Genomic DNA, 19,414 nt, shown 5'->3' with positions numbered 1-19,414 from the left:
ACAGGCTGAAATGTTCATCCCTCATATGGGTTAAGCTCCAAAAATGCTGGTTCCTACATAACTACTACTACTATTACTACTACTACTGCTAATGATAATAATAATAATAATGTCAAATTCTGTATCGTTTATAGCAATATCAGCAATATTTTAGCTTCCTTGTAAACCATGGGTTAGCAATCCACACTTAACACCTGAATATGTCAGAAGTGAGTCTTGATAGTTCATCCTGCCCTACATCCCAGCCACAAACTGTGTGCTGGTTCTAAACATGTTTGGAGTATGTAGTGAATTCACAAAAGAAAAAATGAGTAAGTAAATTTGAAAATGCCAGCATGCACACTAACAGGTGTGGCCATGTTTATAATGACAAGAATAGTAACAGTGTTTGTGGCCAAAATCAACATTCCCATTTCATAAAAAGGTTGCACACACACAGACAAAAAAATCCATGTGAATGAGAACTTTAACAAGTCATACTACAGGCAAAACCTAAAGCATCAGGCGGTGTCTTAGCTGCACACTTGTTGGTGTAATTTACCTTCTCTCATGCCCTTGTAGGCCTAAACACATTGATAAAACAAGCAGACCAGTTAGAACATGTGTTATCTTGGAATACGTGTGTAGAAATAACATGAAATCTGTTGCAAGGTTGTGTGACCACACCTAGGTTTTATTAGTCAGTCTGATTGGTCAGTGCTGTTACTCTATTTCTGTCTCTAGAATCATGTGGTCTGTAAGCTGTGCTGACTATGGTCTCTAATTTTTTGTCTGTTTGCGGGGATCTTTTGATATGTGAATGTTTATGATAATAAAAACCACATGTGAGGCTGTTTTTATTCAGTTATAAAATGATTTTCATTACAATATTTAAATTTTTATTGCTTAGTTATTGGCTTTAAAATGATATATGTAAATGATTCTAAGTGAAATAATTTATTCCCCTGAATAAATTGTGTGTTTTAACCAAAAATCTGTACTGACAGAATTATGATGAAATAATGAAAAACTGCAATGAAGAACAGTGAAAAATCAGTGTTCCATAATTAATATTTATTTTCATATAAAATAGTTTTCCATCAAAAATAATGATGCAATGTAATCATACGTTTATACAAAAATACCATTGTAAACATTGCATTTTTCCAGCATTTACGGATATAACAGATAATATAAACTTTTAAAAAGTTAGAAATGGATGTTTGTCAGAATATATTACAAACACAGAGGATGTTTTTCTAACCCCTGCATACTGAAATAAAATTAAAACACAGACAAACTGCACTGTTAAATGTGACTAATCATGTCACCATCTGCACTGGAAAATAAACCGACACAGCACAGACTGTTTTTGCTGTGAGGATGGTTACTGGTTGGCCCCTTTTTGATGATACAGATATAAGAAAAGATTTTCAAGATAACAGATTAAAGCTGTGTCAAAAACAACCACAGCTACAGGTTTCACAGTCACGGCATTAAATGTGAGACTGTACTCAGCAGAAAAACGGAAGCTTCCTCAGTAGCAAAAGCGGAAGTAGTGTGATGACATACTGCTGCAAAAAGCTTCAGGTGGGAGGTTGGAGTGGGAGGCTGAGTGTACACAGCATGTGAGTGTAACGCTGTAGGCACTGACAAACAGGCCTTTTGTCATTTAGATTTGAGGATTTGCTGTTAAATCTATTCTCATATGATAAATGCCTTATGAGCCTTAACTGTCACTTATTGTTCATGTGACACTTTTGTAAACAAAAGTCTGTCAAGAATGGAGATTTGGTATGAATATCCAACCTCATTAATATTTTTGTGACCTCATACAACACTGTCTCCCACACAATACCTTTTATATACTACTAATTTGCTTTGCCAAATATTTTTTGGGGATACATTTTGCCTGGATTGTAATCAGTGGCAATTTTTTTTTCTTATCTTACAACATTCCTATGCCGCAGAGAAGTCGTAGGAGGTGGTAAGGGTGGATGGTTGGGTATACAAAGCAATAGACTTGAGTTTGCGTCAATGTATCCCATGTGTTGTTAGATTTAGGCTGGTAAAACACTTGGTTAAAGGGGTACACCAGCAATTAAGTATTGTGTTTCCATAAAGCTGGGGAACTCACAAGAGTCAGATTAAAAATAGAATGGTCATAATCAGAGCAGCAGAGGACACGATATTCTAACTTTCTAGTATTACTCTCTAGTATGGGTCAAAAATACTGGATTTCCCATCATGCATCTGACGGCAACATGATGATATCATCAAGGTTACTATTTTTTTTTTCAGTGTTAATATTCAACCAACACTAGCAGCTCTCTAACCTTAACCAAGTGCTTTGAGTTTGCCTGAACATAACTATAAAAACGTCAATCATGGTTTGGCTGTTGTAGGAGAAGCAAGTGAAATACACTGATACAAAAAATCTGCAGGAAATTAGGTGTATATGAGCTCTATTTTATAGGGGGTAGCGTTATCACCTAACATTTCCATCAGATAAGTTTGCTCCAGCACCACCCAAGTCCAAGATATTAACTTTGTACACAAGATAATTGATCGTTTAATGTACATATTCCAATGACATTTCTTGAGCACATTCATGGTCCAAAGAGGATGGACACTTATGCTTTTAATGACCCCATGCCTTTAAAATCTAGTATCTAGGGCAAATTTACACTACTGGAAAGTATCTACGAATAGCAAAATCATCAATATGTTTGTTTCATCAAATTATTTCACACTGATTTGATGAACAATGTAGCAACTAGGGGCCGCTATGCAGGCCTCAGAAGTTTAGTTTTGTTGTTAAAACACTTAAAAAACATAATGGTCGCAAACTATGAAACTGAAAAGCTAGAGGCTCAGGACATATAGCAAAGTTGTGTAATATCTTTAATCAGTTAAATCATATTTTTACCAAAAATTAGGAAAAAAAATGCACTGCAAAAATAACCATAGCAATAAATAGTAGGATCATCTCACTATAATCACTACTCTTCCAGCAGGACTGTTGGCTTAATGCACACCTGAATTCTTTGCACTTTTTAAGACTCAAATGACTTGAATGTGCACCACAGCTCGCTACTCTTACAGCAGTGATACGTCGAAACCTGCCAAGCTTACTCTGACAGGTAAAAAAATCCTGTTTGAATGCAACAAATAACAGTTTGGAAGCTGGCTTCCTGAAGTCTGAACCCCAGAGAGAGGCACTAACCCGTTTGTGACTCCATACAGCATTTGGAAAGGTTACAAGTCTTAGACAGAGTTTTGTCACAACATATTTGTCTTATCAGTCCTCAGCATACATGGAATTTTAAGTCTCTCTTCTCGAGAAAGAAAGAGCCATTGACCATAAAGCAACCAATATTTTCTGTATGTGACCATAGAAGTACAGTCTTCTGAACAAAAACTGAAGAAAAAAAAAGAATGTATCTTGTCCTGCTTCTTGCAAACACAATGTTTTGCTGTTTATTTCTGTAGGTGAATGCTTATTGTTTTTTTTGCCTCTAACAGTCAATATGATGCCTGTAGCAGCTTATTGTTGCTAAATCCTGACACCTGGATCTGAAATAGCTGCTCTATTTGGCTCCACAGACTTGTTCCCACTGAAGCGTCATTTCTCCAGTGACTGAATACCCAAGCTTATCTGAATTCCTTCTGCTGAGACCTTAGATGAATTATAGAATGGAGACTTAAGTCTTAATTGTCTGCCCAGCTGTGGTTTGCTAGAATTTCACTGAACAAAAGCAATGCATTAAATGCTAAAAGTTGTGCCAACTTAGCATTTTCTATCATTCACTGAATTTGAAAAGCATTGACAGATAATGCTAAAATGGAATCCACCCATTCACATTGTAGGTCTACTATATAACTTTACAACATTAAAGCATGGTCAAAAAATTAGTCACACAGTGGGTCCAACAAACAAGCAGACTGAAAGACTAGTGAGGTGTGAATAATAAGTAACAGTGCACGTTTGGAAAAGCAGGTGCTGAACTGAGTGAGCAAATCTACAAGAATGTCTATAGGAAATCTACTGTCCAGCTTGATGCTGGAGTGTGAAAGTGTGCAACCACCCAGGCAGCTGATCATACACCACCTAACCTTTTTCTTTGCTAACACATTATCACAGCACACACAACGCGGTGCATTGCTGTTGTTTCAACAGATTGTTCCATATTACCAATATTTAATTAGAATTTTCAAAATCTTTGTGACTTTCAATATTTCTGTTCAACACTGTTTCTGATCACTTCTACTTTGACGTTTTTTCAAGCGTGGTTAAGCTACCATTGATGAAACGCAACACTTTCTGTAGACGTTTAGAGATGAATAGCCTACCAGAAATTGGGTGGATCATGCCCTATTGATATTTTAATTAAACATCAGTGTAGAAAGTGTTTCGCTAAGAGTAGCTAACCATAGAGAAAAACAGTATTTTTGTTGGAGGAGAGAAACTTAGAGCAGTAGGTAGACATGTAGGAAGTTTTGAGTTTGGACTAACAGCAAAGTAAGATGGAGCAGATTTGGCAACAGAGAATTCAAAGATATACTTATAAAACAAGGGAATAAGAAATAAAGGCCTGTCTCTTATATTGCAGTTGAGGTACATAAAGGTCTATACGATATTGCAAAACATTACAACATAAATATAATGGGTGAAAACAGACCCTGTCTGTCACAGTGATGGATTAGGATTAGCACTAATCCTGGTGCTCCATACACAAAAGGTGATAGAATTATGTTCTTCCACCAGAAAGAAACACATGTAGGATGCACTAGAAGCATGTTGACAGTAAAATAATGTGGGGCAAAGAGAGAGGTCTGTAGTTGGAATGGTGGATGGACGTCTGCATTAGCTTTCAACTTAATTTCTAAATCAGTCCGAAAAGATTTCTGCTACTAACTGTGAGGTTTTTATCTTTAATCAAACTGCCTGAACTTGACAGTTAGCTAAACTTTCACATGATAATCAGGCGAAAATGGTGTGTCTGATTCCTTCATTGTGACATATCCAAATTCATTGTCAAGGAATGTACTGCAGTTTTCACATGATTCATAGATACAATCATTTCTCTGAGGCAGAGCGGCTCTGAAGGTAGAAATAACCTCACTGGTTGATATAAACTCTAACTGGTGAAGCCAAAGTAACTACAGTTTTTCAAAGCACAACATGAGTGGTAATTCATGTTCACTTTTGTCGATAATACGCAGTTATGTGTAGTTTTTCATGTGGACTCATGGTCTGGAAAAATATAATAGTACCTTTTTTCCCCACATTAGCTGACACACAGTATAAAAGAAAGCCCATGGTCTTATTTGGCTTAATTATAATGCATGAGGATATCTTATTTTTATTTTATTCATATATATTTTATACATTTTGTTGTATAAAGATCAGTTTTTTGCGCATGAATCTTGTGTTGAAATTTGATCAGACTAATGGTGTTAGGCCTCTTAGCATCCTGTCTTGTTAGCAATGTGTTCAACTGAAATGTAAAGAGGAACTCAGCTAAAAGAGGAGGTAGCTATTTTTAATGTTATTCCAAATCCTAGCTCTCTTCCTAGTAACACAATAACCAACACAACCAAGTTACAACCATTTTGGTGCTAATCTGCCTAACTCAGGATTGGAGCCCACTATTTAAACCTGCTATCCAAACTTTAAATATAAAGTAGCCATGTTAACCTGGTATCAGTAAGCTAGCCAGTAAGCTGGCCTGCTGACCACCTTTGATCATGAATTCCATAATCATGAGTCAAAGCCCTGTCCATGTTAACTCAACTAATGAGGTTATTTCTGTCTCCAGTGCAGCTGTTCTCCACACAGTCTGCTCATACAGTCACACACATCTCAGTAAATCAGTGATACAGTACATCGCTTCCTTAAAACACATGAGTGTTTAACCAATAGCAGCCTCTCCCATGCTGCTGTGTCATCAGACATTGGGTCCTTTGCTGTAATGTTCCCTGAGGTTGTAGGTCTGATAGCACATGGAAACATCACAAATCCCTGGAAGCCCTGGGTTGCCCTGTTTACCAGGATCACCTGGGGGTCCTGGTTCCCCAGGAATTCCCTGGTTGCCTGGATGGCCGATTCCATCAAAGCCACGAGGACCCTGAACCCCTGCAGATGTAAGGAAAGAAAAAAATTGAAAAATATATACAGATAGATAAAACACAGTTGTTTTTGGTATTTCTGTCTCATGTATGGAAAAAAGTCAAAGATTACATTAAATTACTTTTATGAACCAAAAATAGCACATGCTGGATCATAAACTGCATCTACTCATATTCTCTATGATGAATTAATAGGCTATTATGGCTTCCACAGAGAAATAAAGCACTCACTGTCTGTTAATTGCCCTCACCCCATCTATCAAGCTGTCACTAAAAGTACTCACTGAAAATTAAGTACAAACAGTGTCCACCCACACGTTTGTTAATAATGTAAGACTACAAACAGCCTTGATGCATTTTTGTTAAAAATGCACTCATGCACAGATCTGAAAGCTCAGATGTCAGAACACTGTGGTTAGGTTGCTGAAATAGCTGCAACTCCACAAAATGGCTTAATGGGTGAAGATCCTCCAGAAAACAGGCTGATGCTGCTGTGCTTCTTACATACCTGGCTGTCCAGGTGGACCTGGAGGTCCAGTGTGACCTTCTCCATTGCTGCCTTTGAGCCCTCTTGGTCCCATGTCACCTAGGGACAAAATATGTCTGCTTTAAAGACAGCATTAGAGTTTCTATAAATGAGCTGCCAGATTCAGAGCTGCAGGAAATTAAAGGCAATGTTCCCTCTAACCCAGCGATGTCCATTCCTATTCTGTGGAAGAGTCTGTAGGATTTCATACCAAGTAAACACTACAGCAATTTATTTCACTGAAAGAATGAACCCTTAAAGCCCTAATAAAGAAATGTTTTATAAAATTGTACAATTTAAATGCAACAGTTTCTGTTTGTAGAGGCTCTGTTTATATAAAAACGTTGCTTTCAGCATGCTGTGGACTGCCACAGCATGTTTTTGATATTACCACTATGGGGCATTAAAGCTGGATTTATTAAAATCCTAATCATAGGGGCTTTAAATTAGGTTTCTTTTGTTTTCTTCTTTTTCAGCACAGGTCTTATTTTTGGAGTTTTTGACATCATTCATGTCCACTATGGCAACATTTTACACAGCAACTTTCAATTAAAAACTTCATAGCAAATGTCCTTTGTTAATTTAAAAAGTGCAAAACCATTGATGACACAAAAAACCCGTATATGCAGTTGTGAATGTTGTGCCACTTTCTATGACCTGGCAATTTTCCTGGAGGAAAAAGAAAGTGTCTCTCTGTCCAGATGACTGACCATAAGTACAATCATCGAAAATAGACATTATTCTGTCATTTGGTTCGTCTAAACCACATTTCTGTTACTTAACACACTGTGTTCAATTTTCCCCCACCCTGCTCTCTAGTGGAACTTACTGTACATACTGTAATATCATTTACAACTCAGCGTGTATGTAGAGTGGATTTCAGTGAACAAGAATCATGTACATGTAGAGTTAATCTTGCCTCTTATTCATCATCTTCCCTCTCTTACACATGCACAATAGTGAACTGAAATAAAAGCAAAGAATCTAAAACCAAATAAGTTAAAGGGGTACTCTTGTGATCTAGTATTGCACTTCCATAAAGTGGGGGGACTGTTGAACAAAAAAAAACAGAATGGATAAAATTGATGCAACAGAGGCTGAAATATTCTAACTTAGTGTCCTTATATAAGCTTGAAAATGCTGGATCCTACACTTCCCATAATGCAACTTGATAGCATCTTTTGTAGACTCTCTCTGACTTCTAAATCTCCATGACATCAGATTTCTGATAAAATCTAGTGTTCATGACCAGACTTTGAATAACCCTAATGATGTCATTGTGATGTCATCAGTGTTATTTTCTCTGATGTCAAAGCTCCTCCAGAGCCACAGAAAACATTATGAAGCTGTTTGTTATAAAAATTATGATTGCACTGCGTATGAGTGTTACTATTTTATCTAGATCATGATGAATTGTTCCTGTCTTGTACTGCAACTCTGCAACATCAGCAGACTTATCAGCTAAGGTTCAAGGAAGTTCAGTATTATGTTTGTTAAGAGGAAGATGTAGAAATTAAAATTTGTTGGAGAAAGTGTGAGACATCATCTGGGGGACAGTTGGGCAAGATGGCTCCTGGACAGGAGAACTGAAAACAGACATGATAAATAAGATAAATAAGTCTGTATTTTGATAGATTAAGAAAGGAACTGTAACGCCCACTTAAGGTGTATAAAACCCTGTTATAGGCGCTCCACTGGGAGCCTTTTTCTTTGTAACCTCATCCTGTGTGTTGCATTGTGAAACGCTCCTTCTTGTACAAGAAAATAAATTCTGTTCAATTTTGATACTTCGGCTCCAGTCTCTATTGTTTAATGGTCATTAAGAAGAAATTTATTTTTTTAACACTGTTTTTCACACACTGACCAGAACTTCACGTCAAGTAAACTGATCTTGACGTGTAGCTTCATCAAATTGGCTCACTATAAATGGCATCAGTGAATGCAGTACATCTGATCAGTCAGTGGCCATGACATCAGATTTGGATCTTAATCTTAATAGTGAATGAATGGGTACCTCCATAAAATTTCCTCCCGGACATACAGTATATACAGCATCATTCATTTTCTCCTTACAGTCAGCTTTCAGTCTCTTCCTTTAGTGTTTTAAACCAATCCTGACACCTCTCAAGTTGCCGTTTTCCTGAACTAACAAGTCAAAATCATATACAGCAGTGGAGTGATACAGTTTGGCATCTTTCACAGCTGATTAGCCACTCTGTGTCTTGAAGTGGTGATAAATCAAAGACAGCTCGTTCAGTTGGTTTTTTGCATGCAGTATTTGTTGTCTTTTGCTCTGCTGACTTTTACTGATGTTCACTTGTTTAATGATGTTGTTTTATGGGGTACAGTGAACATCAACACATCCAATTTGTAAGTCGATGACACTGTTTTGATTTTAATCGTAGATGAAAACAGCAGTAAATTTTGTGCTGGCTCTTGTTCATGAAGTAGTGATGTTATTTATTGTCTTGTTTTCATCAGGGTAAAAAGACTGAATATTCTTGTTGGGATTCAGATAATGGAGTAGACCACTGGCTTAGAGTGAACATTGCCTACAGGTAACATTAACCCATCCTCAGGTCTTGAGATTAATCTTTTGAAATGTTTGACCTCAGAAGAAATTCAACATTGTTGGCTAAATCACCTTTAAGGCCCAGAGAACCCCGCATTCCAGGAGGTCCTGGGTAACCTGGAGCACCACTCCTGCCAGGGTAGCCTGGAGTTCCCATGGAGCCTTTGGGTCCCGGTGCTCCTGGCGTGCCTGGGGGTCCCTTCATGCTGTGGCAGGGTTCACAGCTAGCTGGGGGGGCCAGGGACTGGAGCAATGCTGGGAGTTGGTCTGCAGGGCACAGCCAGAAGGTGATTATTAATACATAAATATTTTAAACATCATGTCTAAACTGAGAGAGTCTGACCACATAATAATTAGAAGCACATAAAAAAGGAAATGGTCAAAACAGTGACTATATATTTATCCCAGAAATATAATCATAGTCATCAATTCACTGATTACAACAGACTCTTTTCTCTCTCCTGAATTCTATTAGTCTAATCCTATTAGTTGCCACTACACTGGAATAAGCGGCCAATCAGGAGCCTGTTTGCTACAGAGCCAATGGGTGCTTTCCATTCAGCTAACTATGCTTCTTCATCCTTCACCCCATGAGCTGAAAAAGTCTGCCATCCTGGAGAATGCTCCAATTCCTCAAATGCATCCCAGATTTCTCCTGTGCAGTCTGATGGGACAGTTAAAGGAGTGGCTGGGTTGCTGTGGAAACAGCATTACTGTAATATGATAAAATTATCATCATTATCATCACAGCATCATCATATCATCATTACAAAATGGGCAAACTACCTTCTACCATCAGCCAAAAAGGCTTTTTGTTTCTTCTTCTATTCTCTTATTTTACTTTATCTTTGCTCATTTGGGGAAAGTGAGGGGGTCCAAATATGTGTCATCTACAGCAGCACAATCACAACTATTGTTAGTCATCAAGGTCTGGTCACATCAGGATTTCAAATGGTGAAATTTAGTAGGAAAATCGATTCATTTGAATGGAAGTGATATGAACTGGAATTGGTGAACAGATGATTATTGGATTTGCTTGCTTGGGTGAGGTAAACTGGCATGTTTCTTTTGCATCGAGTTCACACATGAATTGACTGTGCAATGGCAAACTGTCTTGACAGTGCTGACCTTTGAGGAAACAGAGCCAGAGAATCCAAAACACAGTGAGCTACCATAGCTTATTAAGGGCTAGATTAATTTATAAATGGATGTGGATGTGCACAGCAGACATGGACAGCTCAGGTGGTTTTGTTTAATTTTAAAATTTTACTGTATTATCCAATTTGGATATTATTCAACCATCCTCTGACAGAATAAGATCTGTGCCACAAAACGCATGGTTTACTGACAGAGACAAGGGTCAGAGACAAATATGTCTTTTTAATAAACTGTGTGAACTTATTGTTCCATTAGTAACCAAGCTGGGACTGGAGCAGAGCTATTGTGACTGAGCGCTAGCATGTTACTGGTTGAGCAGTGAATGGTTCACCAACTGGCCCAGTGAGTACTCACTACATCATCAAGCTGCTAGAACCACCCAATTTGCTGTACCACTTTCTGGTGTGAGCATGCTTTTAGCGTAAAAAGGACAATTACATATTTTATTTAGATTTATAGTCTATTTGTTGCTGTCTCATGTTTGTTCTGTTCCTTGTCCACCAGATAAAGCTGTTTAACCCTAGTTTGTTATATAATCAACATAAATCAATCTAAGGTATTATGTAATATGTGCAACTCTAAGCCCAAGACAACTGCAGTGTTTGGTATATACTGGGTGGAATTTTCAGAGCTCAGCTTTCATACTCAGCAAAGTGACATAAAAACAGATACTTACTACGCAGAACATCAGAGCAGAGCTTTAGAAGATGTTCATCTGAGGGAGGCTTGGCCTGAAACACACAATTACACTTTGATTCAGCTGAATCCACTCTGGGACTGGGAAAACAGGCTCAACCTGTGATTGAGTATGCCTGCAGATTTACAGGATCTTCTTAACTCTCCCCACTCTGTCTTCAAATAGCCCACACACACACTGACAGCTGTGCCCCCATTACTAGCAAACATAACTCCCCTTATCCAGGCTTGAAATCACTGACTGTAACTTTCAGCCCATCTTTCTTTTTTTGCTTTATCTGTTCAGAGGAGGTGGTCAGGAGGTGGTTCACTCACAGGCTTCCCAGGATATCCTGGTTGGCCTGGTTGGCCTGGCAATCCATCCTGGCCTGGAAATCCCCTGGGACCAACAGCACCCATATGGCCCATGTGGCCCATGTCTCCTTTCTTTCCGTCAGGCCCCCTGGGGCCCACATCCCCTGTCAATCCTTTCTGAAGAAGCGGAGAGGACAGAAAATCTCACATTATAGTACACAAAAAATAAAATAAAATGGGACTAATTTTGCAATATTTGACCAAATCACTCCTAGTTTACCGTTTTCTAAACCTCTCTCCTGAACAGCAATTGTCCAATCATAGCTTAGCAGCGGCAACTACGCACAGCAGGCCTATCAAGCAAGTAGTAAGTATACAAAGAGTTTGGATGGTGGTGGGGCGTGTTGCCTTTCCAAAACCATAAACACAAGAACAAGAGTGTAAGGAATGAATTAAACAATGATTATCTGCTCTAACTTAGCTGTAATTGTTGACTAACTACTTTTTAATACCACTTGATTTGTTTGTGTGGTTATGGGTTACATTAAAATAATCCCTGTTCACAACTAGCACATTAAATGTGTAGTATTTCAGTCTGATCTTACATTTTTCCTTATCATCCTTATAATAGCAAAATTAACTAGCTCTACATTCCTCTACATGGAGCCATCAGATGGTGAGGATGCTGACCTCTTGTCTGAGACATGCAGTTTCAGCCTCAGTCTTTTAGACTTTTAGATCACATATGTAGCCATGCAAGTGCATATTTAAGACCTTTTGTAGTATTCTCGTTTAACAACATGTCAGCCAGACACATTTAAAAAGTAACCTGCAGACAGCATTTAACCAACTCATGAGCTAATGTTAGCTTAATTGGCTAGTTGCAACAGCTAATAAACTCTGCAATCTTCATTTCAGCCAGCAAAAATCAACAGTTGCCAGCTAGGTAGAAGAAGTTTACTTGTATGTACTATCTGAAATCAAGGACCCATTGTTTCAGAAATTTTGAGTCTGTCACCATTATCGTGGCTGCACATGTGCCATGAAGGAACAGAAAGCTTGACAAGTATATCAACAATAACTACAGGGGGAGATGCTTATCAAATGGTCAAGAATAGCAATTACATCTACATACAGTGTTCCAAAGTTTCCTATTCCCACAATGGTTTTGTATCAGTGATCATAAAGCATGTTTGGACTTGTATTAAATGATATCCTACAAAACGTACAGCACTTGCACAACTGAGGGAGGCTATAGCCCCACAAATTGTGATTCTGCAGACAGTACAGTAAGTGTTTGATATTTCAGATGTGTGCGCCTTTAGAAAAGAGCGCTTTTGTGATGTATATTTTTGCCCGGGGGGCCAGATTTCCCCAGGCCTGGAGGTATTGGCTCTGTAAGTCTTCTATAGCAGCCGTGCAGGCTTGACAGGGCTTCTCACTGCGGTGCAGAATAAGACAGAATGGATTATATCTAATACCGCAAAGTCTAATTCGACAAACCTCTCCTTTCCTTCCCCTGGGTCCCACTTCGCCCTGACGGAAGAAAGAAAAAGGGTGGGGGGGAAAATAAAAGAGGAAGAAATAGAGAGAGACAGTTAGAAACTTCTGCTTACATATCAAAGGCTGAGACAGTATGTCAGAGGAGCAATGCTCGCTGCTCTGCATTGCTGATGCAGAACCGCTTTCCTCTCTGTCAAAACTTACAAAGCTTACAAAACATTTTAGATTGGTTATTGCAATGCATTCTCTAACCCTTTTTTCTACTTGTTATAATGTGATGAAAGATCTGTGGATCTGTTAGTCCTTAAAAAGCACTATCCCGTGGTAACACCAATTCTTTTTTTACTCGGACGTATATCTGAGAATTCCGAGTGTGTTCCGTTTCCCTTCAAATGCTTCCTTTTTTCCATCCATATGTTCTCCAATTCTCATTTTAGCCATCATAGTGCTTGGAGATCTCCTAAAAAGCTTGGTCCAAGGAAACACAGTGTCATATCAGGAAGTATTTTTTAATAACACACTCTTTAATGGTCAAAGCACATAAACTCTGCTCTGCCCTGCTAGCAAACACCCTATTCATAGATGCAAAGTCTGCAAACACTAGGGACACAACAGGGTGCCAATCAGTGTAAATAAAACCCAAAAAAACAAGCTGGCATTGGCTACCACACTTATTCAAATATTCAAAAGGAGCCCAGTAGCATGACATGAGGATATTGAGAAAGGTTCAACTTTAGGCAGATGTCCTTGGAGGCTCATGCGCGACAACCTAGAGACAACCAGTCTCACTCATTATGATTACCCTGTGAAACGGAAGCTCTCATTTGTTTTCCACTCTACTAAACTAAGTACTTCAAACAAACTGGAGGAAAAGCTAATTGTTCCCAATTCTCTTTGACACAACTTTAACAAGCTGCTGAGACTTGGATAAGAAAACAGATGTTTGGAAACACATCATTTAACAGATAAACTGCTTCATTGTGCGTCAGAGGTAACACAAGAAAATGTCACTGCGGTAAAAGTTGAGCAGTTTCACTCAAGTGGCTTAATGTCATAACAGGAAAACAGGTTTCAGACTAGCTTCTTCTATCATTGTTTCTGTGGTATGTTTTTATCTCTCACAAAAATCCTTTGCTAATTTGCAGAATTTTCACATTTATAGGCTACAATAACAGAACAAAAAATTGGCTTGGCAAATGCTTGCCTTCAGATGCAGCTACCAGGTTTAGAAAAATGTTGGTGCAATTTGTAGTCTTTGCTAGCAACATTTGCATTGTAGCCTACAGGTCTTTGCAAAATAAAAACGTGCAAAGCAACATGAGCCTCGCTTTTGTGCTCTAAATTAAACTCCACATTACTTCCCAATAGAGGAGGAGGCAAACGGAACACACCCTTTCTCAAGTTGCACTGCAGAGCCATAGTCATTTTACCCAGAAAGAATTAGGAAGTCTGTCTTAAGACAAAAAATATGTCATATTCATTTCAGCAGTGACACACTTGTGATTCACTGCTGATGCATTTAGCCTTGAGAGTGTGTCACAAGGAGGCTGGGCTGCTCTCAATACAGTGGAATTACAGAGTGTGAACATTAACCTGCATAGTGAGAAATACAATTGTTTTATCTGTCTCAAGTGTCACAGTTGAGACTACACAACTCTGTCTCCACATGATGCAATATAGTTATTGCTGTGCACACACACACACACACACACACACCTGGATTCATTGTCTAATCTCTATCTAGGGATATGATTGATACCTCAGTGAATAATACTTTAAATGATTCTTAAATGCAATTCACTTGGCATTGTTCCTAAAAAATATAAATTACAAATTGAAATCTGGAAATTGCGGATCACACAACAATTTATATCATCATGTCTGTTCATGACTAATTATTGATGAAGATAAAATGTATAAACAAATCATTTATGTAATCCTGCTTTTTTCAGATTATAGAACTTTATGTTACCTTGTTGCCAAGATCAAATCATTCCTCCCTGCCAACAATTTGAAAATATTTCCCATCTATATTTTAACAGAAGTCTATCTATTCATACAAGCTACTAGAGCTGTATGTGTAGAGAACACATGACACTGAGCTTTAGAGGTGCTGATAGGTGGATTTTGTTACATTTAGACAGAGCCGGGCTAGCTGTTTCCAGTCTTACTAAGCTAAGCTAACCTGCTGCTAGCTCTAGCTTCATATTTACAGTACAACCCTAAGAAAGTTATCAATCTTCTCATAAAAATGTTTGCAAAAAGGTGATTAAGCATTTATGCCAAAATGTTGAACTATTTGCCATAAGGTCAATGTTGTTTTGCTGTCACTGTGTTTCCGCCAATCTCTTGCCTGAATCCTGTACTGTGTTCCTGAAACACCTGCCTGTCTGCTGCCAATGTTTGAGGCTCAGTCACACCAGAAATTGGCACATTGCACACAATTTGCATTTTAAATTTCATTTTTTTCATTGTCACTTTACATTTTCAAATGATCATTTTACCTTTTAAATTTGCTTTTTCAATTTCTTTTTTCTTTTTAAGTTTAATTATGGCCTGATTATTCCTAGTATTGTAGCAAAATAATAAGCTTTTTAATGTTATTTCTTTTAATTTTCTATTTGGACTGGACTTTTAAATGTGAGCAAAAACATCCTCCATACTAGATGCTTGGTCCTTCAAACTGTGAAAATGGTTTCCAACAGGGAACGTGCTAGTGCTCGTCAGTCATAATAGACTTTTTTCACAATCAACATTTTGACATGTCACAGTGGGAAAAGGACAGGTGTAACTAATACCATCAATTATGTTGAATGAATGAAGAGCCACTGTTAATGTTATTAGTAACATGGTTACAATAGCTGTCCAAGCTAGCTAGCTAGCATGCTAACTGTTAGTTTGCCAGCTCGTTGGGTCTGTTGCTAATGTAGCAATAAGTTAAAACAGTTGATTCAGGAGACATGTTTCCACCATTGACTCCTGTCTCATAACTGTCTACAAACCTTCTTCTTTTGGGGAGCAGCTTATACTCCAGCAGAGGAGAGTTAGATAAAAGTGAATGGTTCAACACAACTAATGAGCTACAAGCTTCCTCCATTTTTGGAGTCTTTGGCCCTCTGTTACGGTTCCCTCAAATGTCGACACTGTCAGTACGGTTTGCTATGGGTCAACATTGCATATCACAAGTCAGAGTAGAACCTGTTGCAAAAGATTTGTGCAGATTTACTTCACCCTGGTGAAATCAACTGACAGAGAAGATACAATTTGATCTGAGTTTTAAATGATGGTGTGACCGCACTCTATAACCTACTGCCTGTAATTCAACCTGCTCTGCCTTTATACCAAGAAACTGAACTGTGTCACTATGATCCTCTTGGTTGTTCTGAGGTTGAGCCTAAACACCAAAGTGTGCCTTTGCCATCAGGGCCCTGAGACTGTGGAACAACTCTCCTAAACAGTTTGCATCTTATTTGATTTTTTGATTTTGTATTACTGTCTGGAGTTTCAATGCTGTTTTATACTCTCATTTCTAAGTTGTCTCTTCCCATTTTGTCTTGTTTTCCCATTATATTTTCTTTTATTCCATCCTGTATTGCTGTTTGCTTGTAGTCTTTTCTATTTGGTCTTTTATTGCATTTTCATGTGTTTTTATATGCTGTCTGTCTTTAATCTTGTAAAGCACCTTGTAAAGTCACCTTCAGGGAGGTGTTATATTAGTAGACTTTATTAATATAATTTATTTTGAAATAAAGTTTTATGGTGGCATGTATCTAGTGATGTTTATTTTATTTATTAGAGACATGCTTTATTCAAAATTAATAATCTCAAAAGGAGTTATGTATGAATTCCATCATACTGATTCTGTAATTAAATTAATAATTCAATCTGTTCAGGAATTTAATTCAAAATCTTTAGTATCACCTATAGCCTATCATAATGTTATTCCTGACTCTACAATCATCCCACCCCAACCTAAACCTATTTCACAATTTAACCAAAAACTCAAGTTCTAACCCCAAATTAGCTCCTTGTAAATCAGGAATGACCAAGACATTGTTGTTGCGGAGGATTTTCCTCATCCTCATGCCCCTGTGGGGACACTTGGTCCCCATGACCACACTCAGATTCACACAAACACACATATTTAAACCCTGCTGAAGCTATGGAAACATAAGCTTCACTGCCACCCAGTGGAAGCAGAATGAGACTACACTCACAGGTACACCAGGAGTCCCTGGATCTCCATCTCTGCCTCGCTCCCCCTGCAAAGAGATACATCAAGATTAAGTCAAGGTGTGTGCCAGTTTGTTTACATACGTGCTTGGACAGCTTCATGTGTTGTGTGTGTGCAAGGGTGAGATTGAATGTGTACAGCAACAAATGCTTCGATTTAGGTATGTGTGTGTATTAGTGTGTGCTGCTCCATGTCTTGATTCTGTGTGTGTGTGTGTGTGTGTGTGTGTGTGTGTGTGAGAGAGAGAGAGAGAGAGAGAGAGAGAGTGTGTGTATGATTGGAGAAAAGGTCATGATTACCACTAGCAGCCAATAAGAGAAACCCAGAGAGAGAGGGGATAGGAATTGGCTAGCAGTGACCTTTAAGAAACCTGACTTTTTATCTCGTGTGTGGCTTTCCAACCACATCCTGAAGCACTGATACACTGTGCTCTCCTTTCTCTGCTTCTCTGGGCCACCACACTGTTCTCCATTAGTGCACGTAAAGGGAGGAAATTGAATCAGAGCATTCATCACATGCTTTGACCAATTGTTCAATTTGTGACTGATGCTGCATTCACAAAGGTAGAAGTGGAGCAGGGTGGAATCTTGTTGCTACAACATGGAGGGATTCATGTGCTCATGTGTTCATGCTGGGATAAGCCTCAGCCCTTCTGTAGTAATGAACGACCAAAGACATTGTACAGTATGACATTAACAAAAAACCAAAAGTAAACCGCAGTGTATATTGCAAAACTTTTATGTGCAAGTGACTGCATTCAAAGTGACTGTAAAAATGACTTTAGATTAGATTAAATTAGATTAGCTTTTTACATTTACTCTAACATATTGAAGCCTACTTAAACATCCCACATTTCCTAATCACCACTAAGAGGCTAACATAAATCAGTGTGACATAAAACATTTAAATTTGGCAGCCAATGAAAAAACAGTATTGCTGAATCACTAGAATAGTTGCTGCACACATCTTGACTTGCTGTAAATTTAGAGACAGATGTTTCCAAATCATATCCCTGAACAGGCTGGTTAGGAAAGAGCACATGTAACACTCCTGCAGGAAAAGTTAGACCAACTGTTTCATAATTAGGTTCAAAGTAGTGATTTGCTAGATAGGCCCTTTTCATGGAAAACATTTTGAAATGTGATAGTAGGAAAGGTACAGGTGTAAATAATACAATGAATGATGGCTGGATTCCATTTAGCTGCTTCAGTTTCAGGGTCCTGGTATTACACACACTAACTCACTGTCACACTCTCATGGTCTATGGGACACCTGAGTAGAACAAAGCCATCGTTAATGTTATTAGCAACACCTGTGCTTTTACTTCTATGACAAGTTAAAATGTCTGCTGTGAAAGAGGCATATTGGTTAGCACCACCCAACCTTTTTAGAATGTTTTAGCTGACAGAAATTTTATATAGTCTTCAGTTAAATGACAGTAAGGCCGAAGTGGTCTTATTTAGTCCCTCCAACTCCATCGGGGGTATAGTTAATCACTGAGGGCCCCTGGCGCCTAAACTGCATGCGCATGCCAGAAATCTTGGTGTAATTTTTGATCCAACTTTGAAATTTGACCATTTTACCATTTTAAATTACATGTTCCCCCTCTGTAGACACTTATAATGCGTTCTAAGACCCACATGTTTTCTCAGGCCTTTGAGTGTCCTTAAGGTTTTATGTTTCACTTTTTACTCTCCTGTATTTTCCAACTGTTCCTTTACTTATTTATTTGTGTATGCTTATGGGATAGTATTGTTATGTTATCTCTGCTGCTTTTTTGCCGTCACCATGTTATGTTATTTTATTTATGTTATTTTATTGTACATCACTTTGGTCAACAATGGTTGTTTTTACATGTGCTTTATAAGCAAAATTGGATTTGATGTGATAATCTGGAAGAGGTCATTGATGATGTATTGATGATGTACATATATATATATATATATATATATATATATATATATATATATATATATATATATATATATACTGGAAATTTTGCAGTTTTAACAATGTGAAGAGGAGTGACATTTCAAAATACAAAGTATACATAGTGGGCTTTTTAAATGTTACTATTTTTGATTAATATTGTATTCCTGGCATAGTGCAGGATTTTTGAAGCAGCATTTAGACCATTATTTACAGGACAATGTAAGTAAACAGTTAAAAAAAGTTAAATTTGCAGGGTTTTTGGTGTCTATGGCAACTAGTACCTCGATATTTCCAAAATCTTAATTTCAGACCTGATCTGGAGCATTATCTAATCAAAAAGCAATGTAATGTAAACATACAAGTCGAAACAGCCATACCAAAATAACCA

At 38.0% G+C, this 19,414-nt stretch overlaps 1 protein-coding gene across 1 annotated transcript in view; it reads right to left on the bottom strand.

The window, feature by feature from the left end:
- Positions 1 to 1,057: 1,057 nt before the first annotated feature.
- Positions 1,058 to 19,414, bottom strand: part of LOC137173422 (collagen alpha-1(XXI) chain-like) — a 71,918-nt gene continuing 53,561 nt past the window's right edge. The window contains exons 25-31 of the mRNA XM_067578239.1: positions 17,078 to 17,122; positions 12,861 to 12,893; positions 11,379 to 11,534; positions 11,044 to 11,098; positions 9,282 to 9,476; positions 6,620 to 6,697; positions 1,058 to 6,118 (exon numbers count right to left, since the gene is read on the bottom strand). Of these exons, the coding sequence (XP_067434340.1) occupies positions 5,931 to 6,118; positions 6,620 to 6,697; positions 9,282 to 9,476; positions 11,044 to 11,098; positions 11,379 to 11,534; positions 12,861 to 12,893; positions 17,078 to 17,122 (750 nt within the window). The 3' untranslated portion in view covers positions 1,058 to 5,930. The remainder of the gene's footprint in view (positions 6,119 to 6,619; positions 6,698 to 9,281; positions 9,477 to 11,043; positions 11,099 to 11,378; positions 11,535 to 12,860; positions 12,894 to 17,077; positions 17,123 to 19,414) is intronic.

This window comes from Thunnus thynnus, chromosome 21 (genome assembly GCF_963924715.1).
Source record: "Thunnus thynnus chromosome 21, fThuThy2.1, whole genome shotgun sequence".
Lineage (NCBI taxonomy): Eukaryota > Metazoa > Chordata > Actinopteri > Scombriformes > Scombridae > Thunnus > Thunnus thynnus.
Note: the sequence above shows the minus strand (reverse complement) of the source record. Positions and strands in the feature narration are given on the sequence as shown.